Consider the following 24134-nt stretch of genomic DNA (forward strand, 5'->3'; position numbering starts at 1 on the left):
TTTGGAAGCGTTATGAAGGCCTCATCACAGATAAAAAATAAGGAACGAGTTTCCATAAAAAGTCACATCGGTTCGGATCAACATAAAACTTTTTACATTTTGTAATACAGTCGACCCCACTGTAACACAGTAGATACGTTCCGCTTTTTATGAAATTCATTTTCTAGAGTCCTTAAATACATGAGCCAATCACAGCCCGGCACGTATGTAGTTTACGGACTATGGCTGTTTGAATGGTTTTCTTCCATAAAATTAATCGATTCTAGACTAATTCGACTCAACATTTCCAAAATACGTATAATTTTTTGGGAATAATCCATATAAACTATGATATAAACAAAAATTTGTAGGATTACTTACCGAGTGTGCACCGTTCGACGACCCCATTGCTTAAGTTTGTTTTCGTCGTGGAGCGATGTATCGAATGGCGCTCGCGTGCTTCCTGATAAATTATTTNAAAACGTTATGTAAAAATACATGAAGTGATTATAAATACTAATGCAGTAAATTAACGATAACTATTTTATTCGTTTTCCGAATTTTGACGAACTGTACAATAAATACATTTCATCCCCATAATCGACATTTATTCTCGGGATTCATATAACTTTTCAAAGGACAGTTGAAAACTTCAGCAAAGTCTGGAGAATTCATTAAAGGAACCAGCACTCTAAAAAGAAAATTTTACGATATTAATAAATTAGTATTATATTTATTTTATATCCTTATCCACAGATGAAAGTCTCCGCTAAAAATTAAATAATTAACATTTCTGTTACTTTAAGCAATTTAATGCTTGCTGTTTGTCTCCTGGTTTTACTTTTGACCATAAAAAATTAACTTATTAAACTTACCGGTATTTTCCGGGACTATGCTGATCACGTTCGAAAGTTTTTTTCATGGATTCGATTGCCTCACACCAAAGCTACGCACAACATGAAATATTTATAAAATTTTGTATTTAGTATTAATATTATTTATAATTTGAATTTTGTTTTAATTATTATTGGAAAATTAAAATTCTAGTGTTTTCATTGGTATATACTTTTATTCCAGATGTTTATCAGAATAACGACAAGATTTATACTAAAAGAATACTAAAACAATATTAATTTAACAAAGCAGAGAGTTAGCGAAGTATCTTCTATATGGCTTTCTCCTCAAAATTTAATCGATCCATTTTGATAAAACTCTGCTATTTTTAATGTCACTTTGACCCCACTGTATCTCGAAAACGAAGTTATAGACCGATATTTTTTTTATTACAGTTTTGGATTTTTCATGTCAACTAATTCCGTTACGGACGATCAATGACGTCAAAGTGACAATGTTTGACGTCATTGATCGTCCCTAACAAAATTTACGAACTAAAATAAAAAATCACCATTGCCTGCACCTAACAAAAAATTTTTGCGAGAAACCGACAAAATACGTGAACAAAGCAATCGGCGTCAATTGCTTTCTTCTTGAATCGCCTCTCCGTGAGAGCGTGTAAAGATAGCATTTTTCGTATACGTCAAATGAAAGAATCACATTTCTTTCCGACTCCACATCAATTTTGTCATTATGTCCTATCTTTGTAAGCAAATTTCAAATGTATGGATTAACCTGAGCAAATCCGATGAAAAACATTTGTTTATTTGTAAAGTCGAGACCAGGAAGATGAGGTTCTTCTCCGTGGCGTTTAAGATATTTTTCGTAAGCCTGCATAATGAAGTAATACCAAAAATATTAGAAAGAAAATCTAAAAATCAAAAATCATAAATTGTAAATGATTATTACCCGGAAAGCAACAGTGACTCCACTGTTATCTGACAAGTTATCCCAAATTGTTCGATTTCCGTTAATCTGAAAACTATTTTATTTATTTCTTTTTGGAAACGAAAAAATAAATTTTTAAAATATATAATCGTTTAGGAAAACGTAGAATACCATAATTCGGTAAAACGTCATCGCCGACTCGTGTCGCGACATGATGGGTCGAATCTAGACCAATAGCGGATATTGCACAAACCGTTGAGTTTAAACGAGCAGCAGACCTACTAAAAACCATTTATTATTTAACGGCCATAAAAATTATATTTATATTAATGACATCTCCAAAGTTCAGCAAAGTTTTCGCAAAAAAAAAAAATAATTTATCAGGAAGCACGCGAGCGCCATTCGATACATCGCTCCACGACGAAAACAAACTTAAGCAATGGGGTCGTCGAACGGTGCACACTCGGTAAGTAATCCTACAAATTTTTGTTTATATCATAGTTTATATGGATTATTCCCAAAAAATTATACGTATTTTGGAAATGTTGAGTCGAATTAGTCTAGAATCGATTAATTTTATGGAAGAAAACCTTTCAAACAGCCGNCACGCTACACAAAAGCCTGGGAACATTACAATTGAGTAGAAATACATACATCACACTACAGAAGGCCACTATATTGAATACATGCCATATTGTTAGGAAATTCCTTAATACAGACACTGACACACACATTTAATTTTAGTTTTGTTTTGGTTGTTACGCCTTGACTCTGGTCCGGCATAGTACACAGCCACCGGTGTATACCGAGTATAACCCACTAAACCCAACACATAATAATAATAATGACATATTCTGCCAGAAACAATACAACATATAATCTCTGGGTGCATACTGTTAGCACAAACAGACTGTTTACATAGGCATAATCAAATAATAAATATAATACACCAAAAGTTTGCACACAAACACAGATTACTAAGTATTCAGGTACTGTACAGCAAACATACTCTAGAAGCAGTTTTAAAAAAGGACACAAAAAATATACTATGACAGAGCCATATCACAAATAAAACAATTTATCACAATCGACCTGACATCACTCTCATCGACAAATACAGTAAGATCGTTTATATCAACGGTCTCCAACTGATGGTCCGTGGAAAAATTTGGACATTGATCATGTCGTGGTGACGCGAAGTATTACGAAAGAAGTGCAAAATTCTTGGTTGATTTTTCTCAGTCATTGGGGATTTTTATTTAAATTTAAAACCAAACACGAAATGGATTGTTATCAATAAATAATGTTGTGAGTTCAATTGTAAAAAAGAGCCAAGAATTCATAAACTTATTTCAAACAAGCAGTAACTAATTCACTTGTTTAATTATAACACTAATTTGTTATAATTAAACAAGTGAATTTCATATTAATAAAGTAAAATGGAACTTTTATGATCATTATTCTATACTGTACACGTGTCGTTTAAAAAACTGAATGATAATGGTCCGTGGGATACAAAATTGTGAGTTTAGTTGTCCGTAAGATCAGAAAGGTTGCTATCAGATATAATAGACATATCTGTTTCCAAACTGTCATAACATTGAAAAAATCAACAGTACAGTACAGTACATTCCACTCGCTCAAGAAAGAAGACAGATGTGGCGAATGGATAAAGTATTTATTGTCCTGTTGTCCTCTCTTTTACTGTTGTTTTACCACGTACAGTACATTACACAAAAGTCTAGAAACATTAAACCTTAATAAAATCATATACATGGTGCAATATTGAACACACGTTACATTGTCAGAAAGTTTCTAGACATTCACCCATATTCAAATAACACAGAAGCTTAATGTAACACCTGTTTGGGTAGCTATTCATTGACATTATTCCGGCATAGCACTTGACACCAGTATCAGCTGACTGACATTCGCATCACAATAATAATAACTGATTGGATTACCGTTCAAAGAGACTAAAACGAATAGCATTTTGTTAAATATCTATCTTTGTGTTTTTGATTGATAAATAAACGCAGGAAGTTTGTATGTTTACTTCAATATAGGAAAAAAATCTTAACAATTGTGATATTCATAAATTTAATATTTAAATTTTCATAGTTTTAAGTTCATCCGAATTCCAAGAACTAAATTTGCTAACTTTTAATCTCTCTCTCTCTTTCTATTTTGAAGCTTTTCCCGCTAAAACTTTAATTACTCTCTATCTCATTAACAAACATGATATCAATGATGAATAACATATACCATAGCTCCTTTCTCATTTCATCCTGCAATAATTTACCTAGTATTAATTAATTAACTTTTCCCTAACTTTTGCCACAAAGCGATTACAGTGCTCGAAGTAGCAAAAATATTTATTATGCCAATTTCATAGGATTTCAGCTATTGGCAGCTGGGAGACAAGTACAGTATATCCATCGACTCTGCTATCACGTTTTAGCGGTAATTTATAGAACTCCAAAACGCCACTCGTAGTCTGTCGAAATCTCTGACAGAGCAAACCATGTGTAAAAGCAATAAATGCCGTGATCTGTGGCTCTTCGAATCGATTCTTTGTGGAAGTAGGCGATATACAACAAAATGTACACAGAAATGAAACCTGAGTAAACTGGAAAACTGGATGTAATGAAGTGACTAACATTTTAATAGAAACGGAAGAGCATAAGCGATATTATTGGATAGAATTATCGAGGATCAAATTCTTCGTAGTTCAAGACTGTAGTAATGAAGATTTCACCCTTTAAATTATTATCACCCAGCGAAAATCAGGAAGAGAAAATCATGATAATACAAATCTAGCTTCGTTGGATTACAAATATGGACTATACAGTCGATCCCCCTATAACGTGGGTTCATATAATGCGGATTCGTATATCGCGGCGAAAAAATTGTCACCCTATTCGTATAAAAACGCTAAAAGAGATTCGTAAAATCGATAAAACATCATCGCCGACTCGTGTCGCAATAGGATTTGTCGAATCTGGACCAATAGTGGACGAGCAGTCGAACTACTTACACGCTACGAAAAGTTTAGGCAGGTAAATCGAGTTTACTACCATCTGTACAGTACATAAATTAGGTACTGTAAGTCTAATACAGTACTGTAATTTTATGCATTTCTTGTGAAAAAAACATTTCTTATTCAACGGCCATAAAAATTATTTCTATTAATGATATCTCCAAAGTTCAACGAATTTTTTGCAGAAAAATAACTTATCAGAAAACACGCCCGCCGTTTGGGCGATGCTCCGTGACGAAAACAAGCTTGAGCAACGGCGTCATCGAACGGTGCACACTCGGTAAGTAATCCTACAATTTTTTGTTTATAGCATAGCTTATACAGATTATTCCCAAAAAATTATACGTGTTTTGGAACTGTTGAGTCAAATTAGTCTAGAATCGATTAATTTTATGGAAGAAAACCTTTCAAACAGCCGTAGTCCGTAAACTGCATACGTGCCGGGCTGTGATTGTCTCATGTATTTAAGGATTCATACAACGCGAAATTCGTAAAAAGTGGAACGTATTTACCGCGTTATAGGGGGTCGAATGTATATAATAATAAAATAGCAAAATAAATATCGATTGACATATAAAAACAAATAATAATAACATTATTGTATTGTTTTGAAATTACAATGATGCCTCATATTCGACTTTAATTCGTTTTAGGAGCCATTAGAACCCTGAATTGGTTAAAGTCAGAATCAGTTTTTCTAATTAGAAATAATGGAAAGTGAATTAATCCGTTCCTCAGATCCTAAACAGTACCCATTTCAATAAACTTAAAGAGTAAATGTCCTTACTTTAAGCTAAAAGAATTCACATTCATAACATTTATAAAATTAGATATTTATTTACTGTATTTACTTTCAAATCATTTAATTAATCAAACCTTTATTCTTTTAAACACACTTTAAAGATTCCTTTAAAGTACTGTAAATCTTACCTGCTGACATATCCAAATGATCGAATGCATGTGAATATTCATGACCAATAACAACAGCTATTCCTCCAAAATTAAGGTATCTATTATAATAGAAACGATAAAAATTTGTTAGTTATTTTAAAATTTTAGCATTTTAGTTATTTCTTTGATACTTACTGAGGTAATCCATAAGCATAGAAAGGAGGATACATCAATGCTAACGGTATTTCTAAATATATGTAAAATCTTAATAATACTTATACAAACATAATGTGAATTTATGTTGATTCAGAGACATTAACATTAAAACTAAAATCGTTAACACATACTTAAAATTAATTAGTTAATTATTTTAAATTAAGTACACACAAAAACTGGAAATTTAACATATTTGTATATATAATTATCATCATAACCCGCGATGACCGAAAATTGGAGCTGTCACCCTACGTACAGTACCGGTACTTGGAATCAAATAAGGACAGAAGAAACCCCAGGAATTTTACAGGGTTTTATCTGTCTCGGATATGGCGAGACCCTTCCTTTTCGTGTGAGTCCGTTCTGATACTAAGACGGCCTGAAAAGTGGCCGTTTTAGTATCACTGAGCGGAAAAAGTCCAAAGAAAAATTTATTGTTTTTTAACTAATAAATATAAAGAAAATTCGTACGTATTGTTATTTCCACTCCATCATAGCCTAAACTTGCACCAACCTCCATTGGGGCTATTTTTATTCTATATAGAAAAATATATAAATAAATAAATAAACCAATCACTTTATACAAACGAATAAAATTATATTAAATAAAATTTGCTTACTTTTCCCGAAAATAAAAAAGAACACTTTCATCAAACATTTCATTGGACGTCATTTCCTTTTTCACAGCTAAGATATTTTGAATATAATTATCTGTGATATTGATCTGGAAAAAGTAATAATTTTAATTTATTTTCGAATATTTATCATACTTTCATGTGCTGAGTATTGTTATCCTGTTGATTTAAAACTGTTTCAGCGATATTAAGTATATGAAGAAAACAATAAAAGATACAGTAGAGCGTCGTTTATCCGAAAGAATTCCAGTCGGCAAATTTAAATTTTCGCTAGTGCTGTGGCGCTGCAATCTTTGGCTATATCTTGGGCTACTTCAATATTTTTTATGTTTGTGTATGTGTTTTAGCTGGCAGCACTGTCACTTTTGTGTGGTGTTTTTCTGAGGACTGTGTGTAATGCTGAATCGAACGTCTTTAATACTAGATCAACTTCTAAAGTATAATTTTTTTTGTTTTTATATTTTTCAATATATTTATTTCGTTTGTAAAAAATAAAGAAATAATTTTGAACGATACAATAGCCAAGATTATTATTTTAAACAGTTTACATTAGACTTAACATCGACGAAAATTCAACGCGAAGCGACACGCAACGGAGAAAAATTTCAACACAGGATAGGTTAATGTATTTTTTCGTACATAATCGGTTATCCGAACATCCCCAGTCCTTAATTGATTCGGATAAACTACACTCTACTGTATTAAAGTCGATAGTCAAAACAGAAAACGTTAATAAATAAGCGTTAATTTCATTTTGTACTTGTTCAGTTACTCTTTAATCTGTTGTGTTGTTTTATTTTATATACTAATATTGTAAAAATTAATAAACAACGTTATGAAAAATAATGTATTTGTTTGTAATATTTATTCCTTTAAAAGGGTCTGAATACATAGATTGAAATATAGAAAAAGTAATTTAATTAAAAATATTTTAATGTACTATTCTGTTCTAACTGTTAGAGATATATAAGACACGAACCGGTATTTTACAAATAGTTATGCAACTACGAGTATTTGAAGTAAATTTATTTATTGTTAGGAATATTAAAATTTCATATGCTATTCACTTTAATAAATCAATTTATAACATCTTCTAAAGTATGTAGGATCCAAATAAAGTTCAAAACAATATTGCAATCTAAAATGCAGATTAACAAACCGATTATAAGAAGTAAAACAAACTTCATAGCAAGTGTGAGAGTCGAACTTTACAAAAATTTGGAAAAACCATTCTTTTTCGTCTTTCGAAAAATGTTTCTATTTTTTATTACCGGAGAATGATCGCATCTCTCTCTCTGGAGTCGTTTTCTTTTCCTGGGAACTCATCGAATGTGTCACTGGAAACTAATAGAAAAGACTCACGATTGGTGGAAAAGGATAAAATTGGTGATTTGGAGGTATAAAAAGGAGTGATTCAAAGACAAGTGGTCGTCGAGAGTTTACGAGAGCGTCAACGAGGTGAACAGAAAGAGAGGTATCTTCGTCAGGCTATCAATAATTTTTACCCCGTGTTTTGTTAGAACACCGTCGAACTCCCCGGATTATATTCTCCAGTGCTCTATCGGTTTGACCGCCGTCCAAGCAAAACGAAAATATAACGCCTCCCAACTGCTAGAGCCGACCGAACTGAAAGAAGTTCCCGGCGACCGACCGATCGAAGTTCATCGATCTGAATGTCCACACAATTAAGTGCATCACAGGAATGTATACCAATTCGCGGTTTCTTGTAAACTCTCTCTCGACCGTAATTCGATATATGAAGCTATGTATTCTTTTTAGTTCAATCAAATCGGTTATTTTAGTTGTTAACCTGAGTGATTCAGTTCCGAGCCGGCTCTCAATCCTCCGAATTCGATCATCCGCCCACGTGACCGCTCACGCGAATTCCGAATTTGAGACCGTTAAGGTTTCTGTGTCTATCCTAGAAGACACGATGGTGTCAGTCCTGACGAGGCACTAAAGAAATGCCGACCTTCTGGTCACACAAGAATAACTATAGAAAATAAACTATAAACATGATTATATGAATTCTTTATCAAGAAAAATAACAGTAAATTCATTCTCTTTACTATTCTTATTCAATTATCATTTACTTTTTAAAGTTTTGATATTTTCGGCAGAGTCGATCATAGAATTTCAATTCCGCCGTAGGTTCTTATTCGCCTCAATATTTAAAACACACAAAATAAATTTTCTTCGGTGACGACAGAATCATTTAGAATAAAATTATATAATTTATTCTAAATAATTAAAACATTCTTTGTAATTTATACTTTTTTAAATAAAGCCTGGACTCCACATTACCGGAATCCGCGACGTAATCGTAAAACTGAAAGCCAAACTGACGAAACTTTCAGTTTTGTAACGTTCAGTTGGACAGAAACAAGATTGAAAGCAGAGTTAAAAATTATTTAACTTTTCCGTTTTCGTCCCGCGCTTCTGTCTTACTGCAACCAATAAAAACGCAAGGATTTGTGATGCGTAGTCACGTGCATTAGTCACATGTAGTTTGATTATCGTAATGGCGGAAAGTGTAGCGAAAACGATGAGGAAACAAATAGATTTGGAATTCTTCATCGAAGAAGTTATAAAATGCGACAAAAAATGTAAATAATTCAAAGATTATTAACAATGAAATTGTTAATAAATGCAGAGAAAGCACGGCAAAATCCGTAGCGTCGTCCATGTTTGACTCTACGACAATTACAGAACTAATCAACGGATGGCGCAATTTCTAGTGGAGTCAAGTTAAAACGAAAACATAACTGAAACGAAAACTCTATATGTTTCAGTTCTGTTTGTGAGTTTTTGTTTTCAGGTAATGTGGAGTCCAGGCTTAACTGCTACTTATTCTATATTAATAATATGATAATGGATTTTTCAATATACAATTTTAAATTACAATACTGAATCAATTTTTTAATCATCTAATATTTTTTAAAATTAATATTTTAAACAGATTAGTTTTTACTTACATTATTAAACATCGTATTTAAAAATTCTGCATTAAGAGAACCATTTTCGTATCCTATATGCTGTCCGATTTTCTTCAACTACATTAAAATAAAAAATTATATAAAAATTTTTAATACAGTAATTATACCTAAATTGTTTTAAACCTAAATAAATATCATATTTTAATTCGACTTGAAATACGTTAGAAATTTTAAATTAAATTAAATAATATTTAAATATTCTTACATGTACAATTGCACGAATTCTACAATATACTGACAAAGTTTAAATTATATATTGTGTGATTCTTATAATTATTTTTTGCATTTTTTTAGCAATATTTTGCTTTTCAGATGAGAATACTTCTTTTAATGCAGTGTTTAATATAAATTAATGCTAACAATAATGTTATGTAAATTTTCAGTTAAAAAAAATATTATATTGGAACGTAGTGTTTTAACGAATATGAAAAAAATTTTCAGTTAAAAAAAATATTATATTGGAACGTAGTGTTTTAACGAATATGAAAAAAATTTTCAGTTAAAAAAAATATTATATTGGAACGTAGTGTTTTAACGAATATGAAAAAAACATACTCAATTATAATAATTATTTTAATTATACGTTGTTAGAACAATATGATGCATGTATTAAAAAAAGATGTTCTTAATATGCAGTTATAATAATCAGCATTTCACTTCAGATCTGTTTAAATCTCTTGTATTTAAATATCCAATGTGTTTGTGATATATGTTCATATTTTAAATTTTGAATTATCAAGAATAAGTGTTTTTATTTGTATAAATTTCAGAGTCTTGTTATGCGGAGAAATATACTTAGAAATGAAAAGAAAATGCAGAAAAATTTAATAAGAAAAGTAAAGAATAATTTACAGGAAAATCTTTTACATTTAGTACTTAAGCAGACCTGCCAGTAATCTGAAGAAATATCAGAAAAACAAAAGAGAAAAAAAATTTATTTAAGAGTGTTATCATAAGTCAAATTACTGCATTGTATTCTGACTTTTTTATAAGTGTATAACTTTGAATAAAATAGGAAACCAAATTTACTTTCTTTCCTAAAACTTTTGATAAAAAAGAGATAATCATACTTAAAATTACAATTTATTTATTATTATAAACCAGGAATTAAATTGAAAATCGCTATGATAGACTATTTATACAATAGATTTTATTCACTTAAAATACATATATCTAATTTTTTAAATGACACATGGAAAGCTAATTAAATAATTATCATTACAATACTGAATAAAAAAAGTGAGTCCAAAGATCATGATACAAAAATTAAAATGTGGAATATAATTGTAACTGAAATTAACTCAATTGCTAACATCTACAGTAGATTGGCATGGCGTATGATACCAAACGAGAATTTGATACTGACTTATAGCCGAAATAAACAAAAACAAAAATCATGTGGAAGAAGGAAGTAACTTGGCAATATTTTAGCAAAGTACATAAAATATTAGGAGCAAATCTTCAGTATATCCTCCTTCTAAAAACGTATTCTTCCTCAAAATTAAATAATTTAAATGCCACGGAATAAGAAACATCCACAATTCATCTGTAGATGTTTTCCCCATGCCTAATGGGAATATCTTACAAGTTCAAAATAAAAATAAAAAATTAAAAGAGAAAACCAAGTAATAAAAACCTGTCTGCTTTTCGGAATATTTAGAATATATACGGTAATAAAAAAATTGGAAGTAAGAAAGATGGAAGTGAAAACTTCAAACTTCGAAACATTTATATCATGCACCCAGCGTCTCTAGTTTTAACATAATTAAAGTTATAATAACAAAAGGAGAGACGAGTTGTTCATTTGTTTAGCTATCTCAATTTCAATAAAAAGCTATAAATTATAGCTTTGGTATGTGGGGATATACATTTCTATCGTTGCCACGATATCGTGAAGGAATTATAGTCGTGCGCCAACCTTAAAGCAGATGCACTCGAGAGATAAAATTGAGACGACAATGAGAGTTCAGGATAGCGTATTATAGTCTATATTATGTTAGGAGTAATGTAATTCTGCTTAAAAACATGATAAAGTACAGGTAACAGCATTTCTCACTTATTAAAAACATTAAATAAAAATTAAAATTTTACTTTAATTCTGGTGAGATTTTTGCTGTAGCTATCGAACCAGTCTTCTTCCGAAAAAATTTCATCCAGTGTTTCACGTATTTGTTTGGAATAACTTTTCACCTAAAAATATATAATAATTAATATAGTTTAGAAACCTACTTGATTAGTGTAACACTATAAAAATTAAAATACTGTAATGATATACCTCATTAATGTCGTCTTTTCGATTCATGGATTTTAACATTATGTAATCTAATCCTAATTCAGTATACGTGTCCATATCTTGAATGCAAGTTTTCCATTTCAGTTTATTCATATCCGAAAATGAACGATAAATTTTGTCGTACAAATACAATGATTCTTTTGTATCGACCGCAAGTTGTCTAAAACCGTTGTGAATGCGAGGTAAATAACGAACAATAATATTCCATACTTGGTAATTATAAATTATTCTGTTTAGAAAAATTAATATCAATAAATGTTTAAATTATTTACTTGGATATAAAATAAATTTTATTGTAGTTAATTGAATTTTCTACAAGTTTTTAAGATTAAAAATGATAAATTAATTTTTAATTCAAAACCAAATAATTGAACAGTGACGAGTGCTCTTATTGATATAAGTGATCAACCTGCAAATAGTTGTAATTTGTAAACGCTTTCTTTAACCTGTTTTGTATGGTTTTTAAATCTTGCCTCTAAACTTTCATCTTCATCTCTTAATTAGAAGTGGATGAAATTTGGGATGCAAGATCTTTTAAGATCTTTAGAATCTTTAGATCTTAAAAAGTCTGAAACTTTGATAACATACCTAAGTGTGATGAAAATGCATTTTAATGCGCAAGCAGCAAATAACAAAAGACAACGGCAGTACACTAAGTGTTTTATGGGGAGAAGAAAGCGAAAAGGAAAGGGGGAGAGGTGATAGAAAGAAGGAAATGGAAGAGTCCCACTGAACAGAGAATGTAAGGTTACTACTCCCACTACGTTTTAAGTTGGCGTGCAATTTTCAGGCTGCAAGGCCGTAGATCTAAAACCCAAGTTGTAGCTTACGCACATAAGTAGTGAGGCTACATATAAACAAGTCATAGTAAAGATTAAGGCTTAAAACTAGAATGAAGGCTTAATCTAATACTAAAATTAATACAGAACCTAAGCTAGCAAACCTATAGGAAGCAGAATAACATAAGGACTATAACAAACATCTAAAAACCTGATAACTTATATCTAACTTAACTTAAAATTATTTTATAGCTACCTTAAATCTACTTTTAGACATGTTACATTTTATTTTTATTCAGGATCGTGTGATCAATAGACGATCTTTACATCTTGGCAGTCAATCCCAAAATTTGAAGTCTGCGAGAATGGCCTAGTAGTGATAAAAGCTGATCATTAGGTTAAGCATTTGAGTGAATAGATGACTGAGGCAGGAAAATGCCCCAGCATACTTACTATTCATATCCAAAATAAACGAGCAATTATTTATTGTGACATCGTCACAATGCCGGGATGCAATTTGTATTCATATTTTTATAACTAATTTAATTCAAATTATATGTACTCGATGTTAGAAGCTTTTGTTTCTGATATCATACTTTTCCTGTTAGCAATAGAGTCATGCCGGTTATGTATCTAATTCCGTTCGGGGAAAAATTTTCGAATTGAAATAACGTGACTTTCGGTTCAAATCAGGAGCTCGTATATAGTTAATCGGGGTTTACGGCTTTTAAGCTGTTCATGTCTGGTTTTGACTTTCATCTATTCTTCCTTAAATGTCGATGTCAGAGCTAAAACAGATAGAACAAACCGATGCTATTGGAAATTTATAGGTTTGTAATATGAAAATTTAAAGTATTTATATATGTCAGCGTCTGTCCTTTATTTATTTAGAAATCGACGTTTTTTATAGATCTGGCTAATACGCTGATGCCAAAATTATTCAGGACTGAGTAATAATCTGGGTTGGAATTTTGTACCCGGTCTGTCCTTGACAAGTCGAGCCTAATTGCTATCATGCCACTTTCCAATTGTGGGCTTGGTTAAACCTTGATGGGCGTGTAAAGGGGCCATTTAGTGTGAACAAGGAGGAAAAAGATCTAAACTAAAAAAAATCCATAATTGACGTGGAAAAAAATACATTAGGGCTTGCAGAATATAAAAAAAATTAAGTATACATTATTTAATAATGACGCCTATATAAAGAAAAGTTTTAATATTAGTATAAATTATTATGTTTTATATTTTTCAAACTACGAATATAAATTTTTAATTATCATATTGCTTATTAAACTAAAACAAAAAATATATAACCTTTCAGTATACACGATGAACCAAAAATTTGGATTCGTCGGAATCTCTACGTAATTCTTACATTCGTTTTGATACTTTTTCAGCACTAACCCAGCGAACTTTAAAGTAGACTACGTTTTCACAGCTGGGAGTTTAAATCTGACCGGAATACTTGAACATCCTTGGATTCAGGGGTCTCAATGCCGACTGGCTACGATTACGACCTCTGGGCAGATTAAAATTTACTATTTTGATTACTGTTTTTACATCATTCTTCATAAATTGGCATCATTCTTCACTTTTGCGAAAAAAGGAACTTTTGCTGGCTTATCATTTGCGTTATAATTCTTGACTTTATTCCTTCTAATTAGTCTAGTTCAACTCGCTGTATTTATGAGCATACTTTGTTTCGCAATGTCTCTTCACATACTTTCATTACACCACTAGTTTCTTTGCAAACTTAAGCTTAATTCTTTGCCGTTATACTGTATAAAAAGTAAGCATCACTATTTTTTCTGGAATATGCGACATTCGTCACTGACTTTACATTTTTGGATGATATAACGGTAACAGTTTTCAAATAAACTATTCAGAAAAGTCTAACGATAATCAAATAGTGAACAAATGATTTTTTCGGCTTCTCGTCTGACAACCATGTTGCGCATGGTTTCAAGACGAGAAGCCGAAAACATCTCCACCTATTCCAATAAAAATCGCGAGACCTACGAATAAGATTTTGAACTTGCGCCATTTAGTAGATTCAAATTTCTACTTCTTTGTCCAAAAAATAAAATAAAATAATATCGCGAGATTTGTGGTCTTTCATGAGATCCACGGGAGTAGCCCTGCCCTGTTCGTGGAATTGTATAGTTTTAGGGAGTATAGTGTGGAGGCTCGCCTACCCGGGCGCTGAGGTTCGAGCGATAGCGAGCACCGAAGCGCACGTATTCATGTGGAGCCTTGATGAAACGGAGTATGCAGATTCTCAAGCAGTAGTATGGTTCAACGTAAAAAGCAAAAGTGATTGTGTTTATTATTTGTTATAGGTACTGACCACCGTGCCTATAAGATAAGTCGTTTGCGAGCATGACGCCGTAAGCAAGATGGCGACCGAAACTGCCGCCATTGGGTTCCACATTTGAAGACGAATATAACTTAAGGCGTCGGTTGTCAGACTTTTCTTTATTCTTTACGAATAAATATCGATGGAATGTCTGATCATCGTGCTGTACTGACTATTAAACACGCCATAAGCTTAGCATAGCACGCTGCGACTCCTATAGCACTCGGAAGCAGGCTTTAGGCTGATTTCGGAGGGCTATATCTCGCGAAAGGGTCACATTTAGTTCCTTTGACTTTTTGCTACGGACATGCTCTTCGGCTCTGTAAAGATCCCAACAGCATCATCCACATCTGCAATCTTACCATATATTTTTTGATTCGGATGTCAATTTTATACTTGAAGTAGAAGTGATAGTCGGATCTTAACCTGAAAGCATTAGTTCAATGAACAAATATCATAGATTGTTGATTAATGACAAATTTTATTCTTTTAATATTACTTTTTTATTTTGCCGGGTTCCAAATAATGACATCAACGGCTGCATATTGTGCACAACATAAAGTCTAAAGTAGGCTCATTACTTTTATAATCGATGATAACTGTAAATTGCACTACTATATTTCTATGAAGTTTTTAAATACATTTATAGCGAAATAATCAACATTATAAGATATATTTCGTTAAAACGATAAATATTTTGAATGTGACATTTCAATAAAATAGCTATTTATATGTATATGTTATAAACAAAGTGATTAATCGGGAATTATTCATAATGACCGGGCATTATGAATAATGATCAAATAGGGCGGGCAGTGTGATAAAAATTGATTCATTTATCAAATTGACCGGTCATTATGAATACTGCTATCACCTAGTCGGGCAAAGTCATAATAATAAGTTGAGGAGTGATCATCTGACATACGCTAGCCAATCAGCACGCTGAGTTGCGTGTGCGTATCGTACAGCGTTTAGTACAGAATTTTAAATTTGATTAAAAAAACTCCACTTATTTCATTTATAAATATTTATTTTTTGTAAATTATATCAAAGTACTATTAACTATATTAATTAAACTAATATTAACGAAAAGTATTATTAACAATTTTTGGTATAAATTATATAAAAAATTAAATGCTTTTTAGTTTATTTATTTGAGCAATTAACATTTTCATGACATTTGGAATTACATAATTTTTTTTTCTTTGGTAGCATTTGCATCTATTAGATTTTCAACCAATTTTTCAGCAGCATTAACTATAGTTGTGGCCATCAGGAATTGATGACATTCTTGCACATTCTCTAAGCGAAATTTCTGCACCCGGTACATCTCCAACAGAAATAAAGTTTTCTTTACAAACAGTAAATTGGTTTCTGGAATATAATAGATTTAATATGCCATGTTTGGTACCCAGTTTGTAAAGGTTTTTATCTTTAACCGCAACAACGACACCTAAAATATTTTTTCCATCACTGCGGGCTCGATCTACATCAGGTACACGAATCCTTACTGTATCACCAACAATAGCTGCTGTGTATTTGGAATTTGATGTATTAATCATTTTTTCTGCTTGCTTTTTAAGATTAAACAAAGCCCTTGTTTTAGACACACTTCTTATTTTTTTTTCTATTTTTGGATCAATTGTTTGGATTGTTTCTTCTTCATTCACCAATTCTGTAATACTAATAACATCCTGGTTTAGATTTTTTTCACATGAAGACGATGTAGATCTTTGAACTTCATCAGTTATATTGCTATGTAAGGGTAGCGTTATCAAATAATATTTCATAATGTTTTCTTGGACGGTACCTGGACTTTCAGAGTTTGAGCAACTTTGACTTACTTCGTTGATAGTTTTAAAAAATCTCTGTAGATCCTCTTCTGTATTAACGTTAAACAACGATTCGTTGGGTATAAAATTCCTTCGTCCAACTTTTAACTTTGCTCCAAACATGGCCTCTTAGGGACTGCAGTTTATACCAGTATGATGCGCTCGATTTTTCATCAGTAGTACAAAACGTAATCCTTCCGACCATTTGTTAGTATTGTTAATCTCCAACCAAGGACTAAGCATATTTTCTATGTCTTGATTACATCTTTCTACTGAACCCTGACTTTGTGACTGTGTCTGGGCTTTCCATGCACCATTTTTAACTCGGACCACATATTACACATTTCTTTGATGATATTATTGGCGAATTCTCTGCCATTATCGCTTTGTAGAGAACTCGGTGCACCAAAAATTGTAAAAATATCTAAAAGAACGTATGCTATTTCTTCTGCCCTTTTGGTTTTTAACTAGTTTAATCGGTTGTTGAAGCGATTATTCATATCACTTAAAGATTCCTCCATGATCGTTACTTTTGTCAAAGAAGAAAGATTACTATGTAACTACTGGTCACACAAATTTAAAATTCAGTACTAAATGCAATACGCGTGAGCAAGTAAGATGTAAGTTCTGATTGGCTAACGTATGTCGGATGATCACTCCTCAACGTATTATTATCACTTTGCCCGACTAGGTGGTAGCAGTATTCATAATGACCGGTCAATTTGATAAATTATTGAAATTTATTACAATGCCCGATTTTGTTGGTCATTATTCATAATGCCCGTATTAATCACTTTGTCCATAACATATACATCTCTAGTTTTACGATTTCTTAATACAAAATATATTTTATTTTATTCTTACTATGATATACTGTATTTTAAATGAATTTGATAATCATTGACTACAGAATACATTACTTATAGCTGCTATGATTCTTCATATTATGAATTGATTTAAGTAAAATACGAAATTTCTTAACTTTACTTTTTTCTATCGCCGTTCTTCTTCCTTGATTTATTACCACTCAACAAGTGTTAAACTGACAAGCAATAACACTTTGAATTTTTTACTAGCCGTAGCTAATAGATGTGCCTCCGGAAGATACTTGATTTCTATACTTTTGATAATGAACGCAAATTACTTTATCGTAAGCAGTGTCAATATACGACGGCGTTCCTCGTGAATTCCAGATAAGACAAGTTGTAAAATTGTCCAGTTACAATGACAAATATGACTAGACTCAGTATTACATATTTTAATCAATTAGGGGCTATAGTATGGGCCCGCTGGATAAGGGATGAGAAATGAGTTCTAATTCGAATTACAGTACTGTACTTACAAAATTCAAAATTTTCGTATCGAATTCGAAATCAGACACACTGAGAATGATAATAAGGATTTATTTGCACACAACAATATTTGTGTCGATTAGTTTGAAATTATTGCATAATAATAAATGTTCTCACCTTTTATTTTTAGTGTTTCCAACAAGTTCACATAGATCAGTCAGAAAGTCCATGCTGTTTACTTCTAAAGGAATTTCATCATCATATTTTTCAGAATGTTGAAGATATTCAAATAAAAACATAAACAGATTTTTCCAATCAATCTGAAATTAAACTATATAATATATAACTACGATTAATAAGCATAAAGCTATTGCTATTTATAAATATGTTGTTGTACCTGTGAGCAGTTCGAATGTAATTCTGATATAGTTGTATTTGTTGAATTATCATTATAATCTTTATCTAGAATCTACACAGAATTTAAAATTATTTTTAAGTATGGATTCTATTTTTAAGTTAATTAACAAATATCAATATTTCTATTTACTTTTGCTAAAGATGTTTGAAAGTCGATTATTTCATCAATATGCTGGTTCTTATTTTCTGTTGACCAATCTAATTCAGAAAGTACGTAGTCTATCAAATTTATATATTTCTTTTTTAACTTAATCCACTTTTCTTCAGTCGTATTCAATAACATAGTTGTCTTAACTAAATCAGATCCACGGCGTATCTAGAAATGAATGAAATGTTTACAATATTATATAAATTACATTGCATAAATCAGTATAGTGCCAATTATTTATAAATATGAAATTGTATATTAATTTAATTTTTTATTTTATAAATTTAATTAATCTTGGATCTTGGGAAGAAAACAAGACAACGTATCAGAAACATAATTTTATGATAGCGGCAAACAGGAAAGTTTATAAAAGTGTAGCTGTTTTCCTTACTCTCGTTTCAATTCTGAGAATCATTAACTTATTAATGGAGGGTTTGTGCATTGGTAATTTGGTAAAATGTTTCGTTGTAACCTTACGAACAGTTGTAACGTTATAAGAAGTATAAGCGAAGTCTCCCATTATATAAATAATCTTTCGTTATATAATAATGTAATAACGGTAGTCAATCAAAGTAGTTCTTTGCTAATAAGGGATCAATACTATAAATCAAAAGTTTGTTATTACTTTCTCAAACAATATGACAATAAGTTTCGTTTTCCTGGCGGTAAAATCTGAAAACAATGTATGATTTATTCAATAACGTTTACAAAGGCTGAAAGTTAACAATGAAAGAATGTTCACTTTGTATTTTATTGAGATACTTCAAGATAAGAAATAAACTATATAAAATTTGGTATTTAATTAAATGGATAGAGGCTGTTATATATTGGATTCAAACTTTGTAATTTTAGATTCAAACTTTGCATTCATTCATTTATTCATTCATTTCATTTTATTAAAATAACATAAGTTACATTTCCTGATTTCGCTGAGCATTATCAGGATTTAAAAACACTAACTAATTATGACAATGAACACAGCATATTAATAAACATTAAGAGTAAAATTGTACAATGATGTGAGAACAACAAGGATATTATACAGGCGTAATATATATTTATACAAGTAAAATTTTATGAATTAGATTTTCAATCAATTTTTCAGTAGCATTAACTACAGTTGTGGCCTTCAGAAATTGATGACATTCTTGCACATTCTTTAAGCGAAATTTCTGCACCCGGTACATCTCCAACAGAAATGAAGTTTTCTTTACAAACAGTAAATTGGTTTTTGGAATATAATAGATTTAATATGCCATGTTTGGTACCCAGTTTGTAAAGTTTGTAAAGTTTGTAAAGTTTGTTATCTTTAACCGCAACGACATCTAAAATATTTTTTCCATCACTACGGGCTCGATCTACACCAGGTACACGAATCCTTACTGTATCACCAACAATAGCTGCTGTGTATTTGGAATTTGATGTATTAATCATTTTTTCTGCTTGCTTTTAAGATTAAACAAAGCCCTTGTTTTAGACATACTTCTTATTTTTTTTTCTATTTTTGGATCAATTGTTTGGATTGTTTCTTCTTCATTCACCAATTCTGTAATACTAATAACATCCTGGTTTAGATTTTTTTCACATGAAGACGATGTAGATCTTTGAACTTCATCAGTTATATTGCTATGTAAGGGTAGCGTTATCAAATAATATTTCATAATGTTTTCTTGGACGGTACCTGGACTTTCAGAGTTTGAGCAACTTTGACTTACTTCGTTGATAGTTTTAAAAAATCTCTGTAGATCCTCTTCTGTATTAACGTTAAACAACGATTCGTTGGGTATAAAATTCCTTCGTCCAACTTTTAACTTTGCTCCAAACATGGCCTCTTAGGGCTGCAGTTTATACCAGTATGATGCGCTCGATTTTTCATCAGTAGTACAAAACGTAATCCTTCCGACCATTTGTTAGTATTGTTAATCTCCAACCAAGGACTAAGCATATTTTCTATGTCTTGATTACATCTTTCTACTGAACCCTGACTTTGTGACTGTGTCTGGGCTTTCCATGCACCATTTTTAACTCGGACCACATATTACACATTTCTTTGATGATATTATTGGCGAATTCTCTGCCATTATCGCTTTGTAGAGAACTCGGTGCACCAAAAATTGTAAAAATATCTAAAAGAACGTATGCTATTTCTTCTGCCCTTTTGGTTTTTAACTAGTTTAATCGGTTGTTGAAGCGATTATTCATATCACTTAAAGATTCCTCCATGATCGTTACTTTTGTCAAAGAAGAAAGATTACTATGTAACTACTGGTCACACAAATTTAAAATTCAGTACTAAATGCAATACGCGTGAGCAAGTAAGATGTAAGTTCTGATTGGCTAACGTATGTCGGATGATCACTCCTCAACGTATTATTATCACTTTGCCCGACTAGGTGGTAGCAGTATTCATAATGACCGGTCAATTTGATAAATTATTGAAATTTATTACAATGCCCGATTTTGTTGGTCATTATTCATAATGCCCGTATTAATCACTTTGTCCATAACATATACATCTCTAGTTTTACGATTTCTTAATACAAAATATATTTTATTTTATTCTTACTATGATATACTGTATTTTAAATGAATTTGATAATCATTGACTACAGAATACATTACTTATAGCTGCTATGATTCTTCATATTATGAATTGATTTAAGTAAAATACGAAATTTCTTAACTTTACTTTTTTCTATCGCCGTTCTTCTTCCTTGATTTATTACCACTCAACAAGTGTTAAACTGACAAGCAATAACACTTTGAATTTTTTACTAGCCGTAGCTAATAGATGTGCCTCCGGAAGATACTTGATTTCTATACTTTTGATAATGAACGCAAATTACTTTATCGTAAGCAGTGTCAATATACGACGGCGTTCCTCGTGAATTCCAGATAAGACAAGTTGTAAAATTGTCCAGTTACAATGACAAATATGACTAGACTCAGTATTACATATTTTAATCAATTAGGGGCTATAGTATGGGCCCGCTGGATAAGGGATGAGAAATGAGTTCTAATTCGAATTACAGTACTGTACTTACAAAATTCAAAATTTTCGTATCGAATTCGAAATCAGACACACTGAGAATGATAATAAGGATTTATTTGCACACAACAATATTTGTGTCGATTAGTTTGAAATTATTGCATAATAATAAATGTTCTCACCTTTTATTTTTAGTGTTTCCAACAAGTTCACATAGATCAGTCAGAAAGTCCATGCTGTTTACTTCTAAAGGAATTTCATCATCATATTTTTCAGAATGTTGAAGATATTCAAATAAAAACATAAACAGATTTTTCCAATCAATCTGAAATTAAACTATATAATATATAACTACGATTAATAAGCATAAAGCTATTGCTATTTATAAATATGTTGTTGTACCTGTGAGCAGTTCGAATGTAATTCTGATATAGTTGTATTTGTTGAATTATCATTATAATCTTTATCTAGAATCTACACAGAATTTAAAATTATTTTTAAGTATGGATTCTATTTTTAAGTTAATTAACAAATATCAATATTTCTATTTACTTTTGCTAAAGATGTTTGAAAGTCGATTATTTCATCAATATGCTGGTTCTTATTTTCTGTTGACCAATCTAATTCAGAAAGTACGTAGTCTATCAAATTTATATATTTCTTTTTTAACTTAATCCACTTTTCTTCAGTCGTATTCAATAACATAGTTGTCTTAACTAAATCAGATCCACGGCGTATCTAGAAATGAATGAAATGTTTACAATATTATATAAATTACATTGCATAAATCAGTATAGTGCCAATTATTTATAAATATGAAATTGTATATTAATTTAATTTTTTATTTTATAAATTTAATTAATCTTGGATCTTGGGAAGAAAACAAGACAACGTATCAGAAACATAATTTTATGATAGCGGCAAACAGGAAAGTTTATAAAAGTGTAGCTGTTTTCCTTACTCTCGTTTCAATTCTGAGAATCATTAACTTATTAATGGAGGGTTTGTGCATTGGTAATTTGGTAAAATGTTTCGTTGTAACCTTACGAACAGTTGTAACGTTATAAGAAGTATAAGCGAAGTCTCCCATTATATAAATAATCTTTCGTTATATAATAATGTAATAACGGTAGTCAATCAAAGTAGTTCTTTGCTAATAAGGGATCAATACTATAAATCAAAAGTTTGTTATTACTTTCTCAAACAATATGACAATAAGTTTCGTTTTCCTGGCGGTAAAATCTGAAAACAATGTATGATTTATTCAATAACGTTTACAAAGGCTGAAAGTTAACAATGAAAGAATGTTCACTTTGTATTTTATTGAGATACTTCAAGATAAGAAATAAACTATATAAAATTTGGTATTTAATTAAATGGATAGAGGCTGTTATATATTGGATTCAAACTTTGTAATTTTAGATTCAAACTTTGCATTCATTCATTTATTCATTCATTTCATTTTATTAAAATAACATAAGTTACATTTCCTGATTTCGCTGAGCATTATCAGGATTTAAAAACACTAACTAATTATGACAATGAACACAGCATATTAATAAACATTAAGAGTAAAATTGTACAATGATGTGAGAACAACAAGGATATTATACAGGCGTAATATATATTTATACAAGTAAAATTTTATGAAAAAATAAGATAGTGTAAAATATACAGTAACAATTAAAAGTAACGAAGATAAAATAAAATTAGAATCACAACAATTAAGCGCAAGTTAACAAATTATAAAAGAAGCGAACAGTAGAAGTGCAAAGATATCATAGATGATACATATCATGTAGAAATGAGTATATATACAAACTATAATATATAATAATAAGACAGTATAGTGTAAAGAAGTAATAATCATTTGCACCAAAGTACTTATGTTTCGGCCACAAGAAAATCCGCTAGTAGTTGAGCAATGGAAGTTGAACAATGTTCTCAACACCACTGAACTCCGCCAAGCATCTGTGCGTAATATTCCGATATAGTAAGAGCCACCAGAAGTTGAAAGATTATCTTCACGCTGCATCATTTACATTCACTGGAAGTTGAAGAAACTTCGTCCACACCACAATTATTTCAATAGCAAGGAAACCACTAGACCAGGGGTCGGCAACCTTTTGAGTCGGAAGAGCCAAAAATTATAATTTACAAAATTTCAAAGTTTTTAAAGAGCCACAAAATTTTTTCTTGCCAACAATAAATAGTACTCGCATAAATAAAGTTTTTTGATATAAAAAACTAATCTATTTATTCATAAGAAAAAATATCTATTTATTCATATATAAGTAGTGTTTTTCACAATAAATTAGATAATAGAAACATCTGACAACGGCGTCATTCGAGAGCTTCTTACGAACTGACGACAGTGAGACGCGTGTCACGGGGGAGGGGTGCGGTGAAAAGCGAGTACTAGTGGCTGAGAGGTAGAATCGGTGCCTAATCCTCGTTAATCGATTCAGAACGATTTTTAAATGTTTTTTTTT

General features: G+C 31.0%; 1 protein-coding gene across 1 annotated transcript in view; it reads right to left on the bottom strand.

Moving 5' to 3' along the window:
* Nucleotides 1-518: 518 nt before the first annotated feature.
* Nucleotides 519-24134, bottom strand: part of LOC111619265 (neprilysin-2-like) — a 55678-nt gene continuing 32062 nt past the window's right edge. The window contains exons 7-20 of the mRNA XM_023360948.1: nucleotides 22195-22380; nucleotides 22045-22116; nucleotides 21825-21967; nucleotides 11815-12061; nucleotides 11631-11729; nucleotides 9519-9596; nucleotides 6529-6632; nucleotides 6380-6444; nucleotides 5888-5939; nucleotides 5698-5811; nucleotides 1783-1855; nucleotides 1609-1704; nucleotides 855-925; nucleotides 519-670 (exon numbers count right to left, since the gene is read on the bottom strand). Of these exons, the coding sequence (XP_023216716.1) occupies nucleotides 568-670; nucleotides 855-925; nucleotides 1609-1704; nucleotides 1783-1855; nucleotides 5698-5811; nucleotides 5888-5939; nucleotides 6380-6444; nucleotides 6529-6632; nucleotides 9519-9596; nucleotides 11631-11729; nucleotides 11815-12061; nucleotides 21825-21967; nucleotides 22045-22116; nucleotides 22195-22380 (1503 nt within the window). The 3' untranslated portion in view covers nucleotides 519-567. The remainder of the gene's footprint in view (nucleotides 671-854; nucleotides 926-1608; nucleotides 1705-1782; nucleotides 1856-5697; nucleotides 5812-5887; nucleotides 5940-6379; nucleotides 6445-6528; nucleotides 6633-9518; nucleotides 9597-11630; nucleotides 11730-11814; nucleotides 12062-21824; nucleotides 21968-22044; nucleotides 22117-22194; nucleotides 22381-24134) is intronic.

This window comes from Centruroides sculpturatus, unplaced genomic scaffold (assembly GCF_000671375.1).
Source record: "Centruroides sculpturatus isolate CEXI.00-Female unplaced genomic scaffold, Cexi_2.0 scaffold46, whole genome shotgun sequence".
NCBI lineage: Eukaryota > Metazoa > Arthropoda > Arachnida > Scorpiones > Buthidae > Centruroides > Centruroides sculpturatus.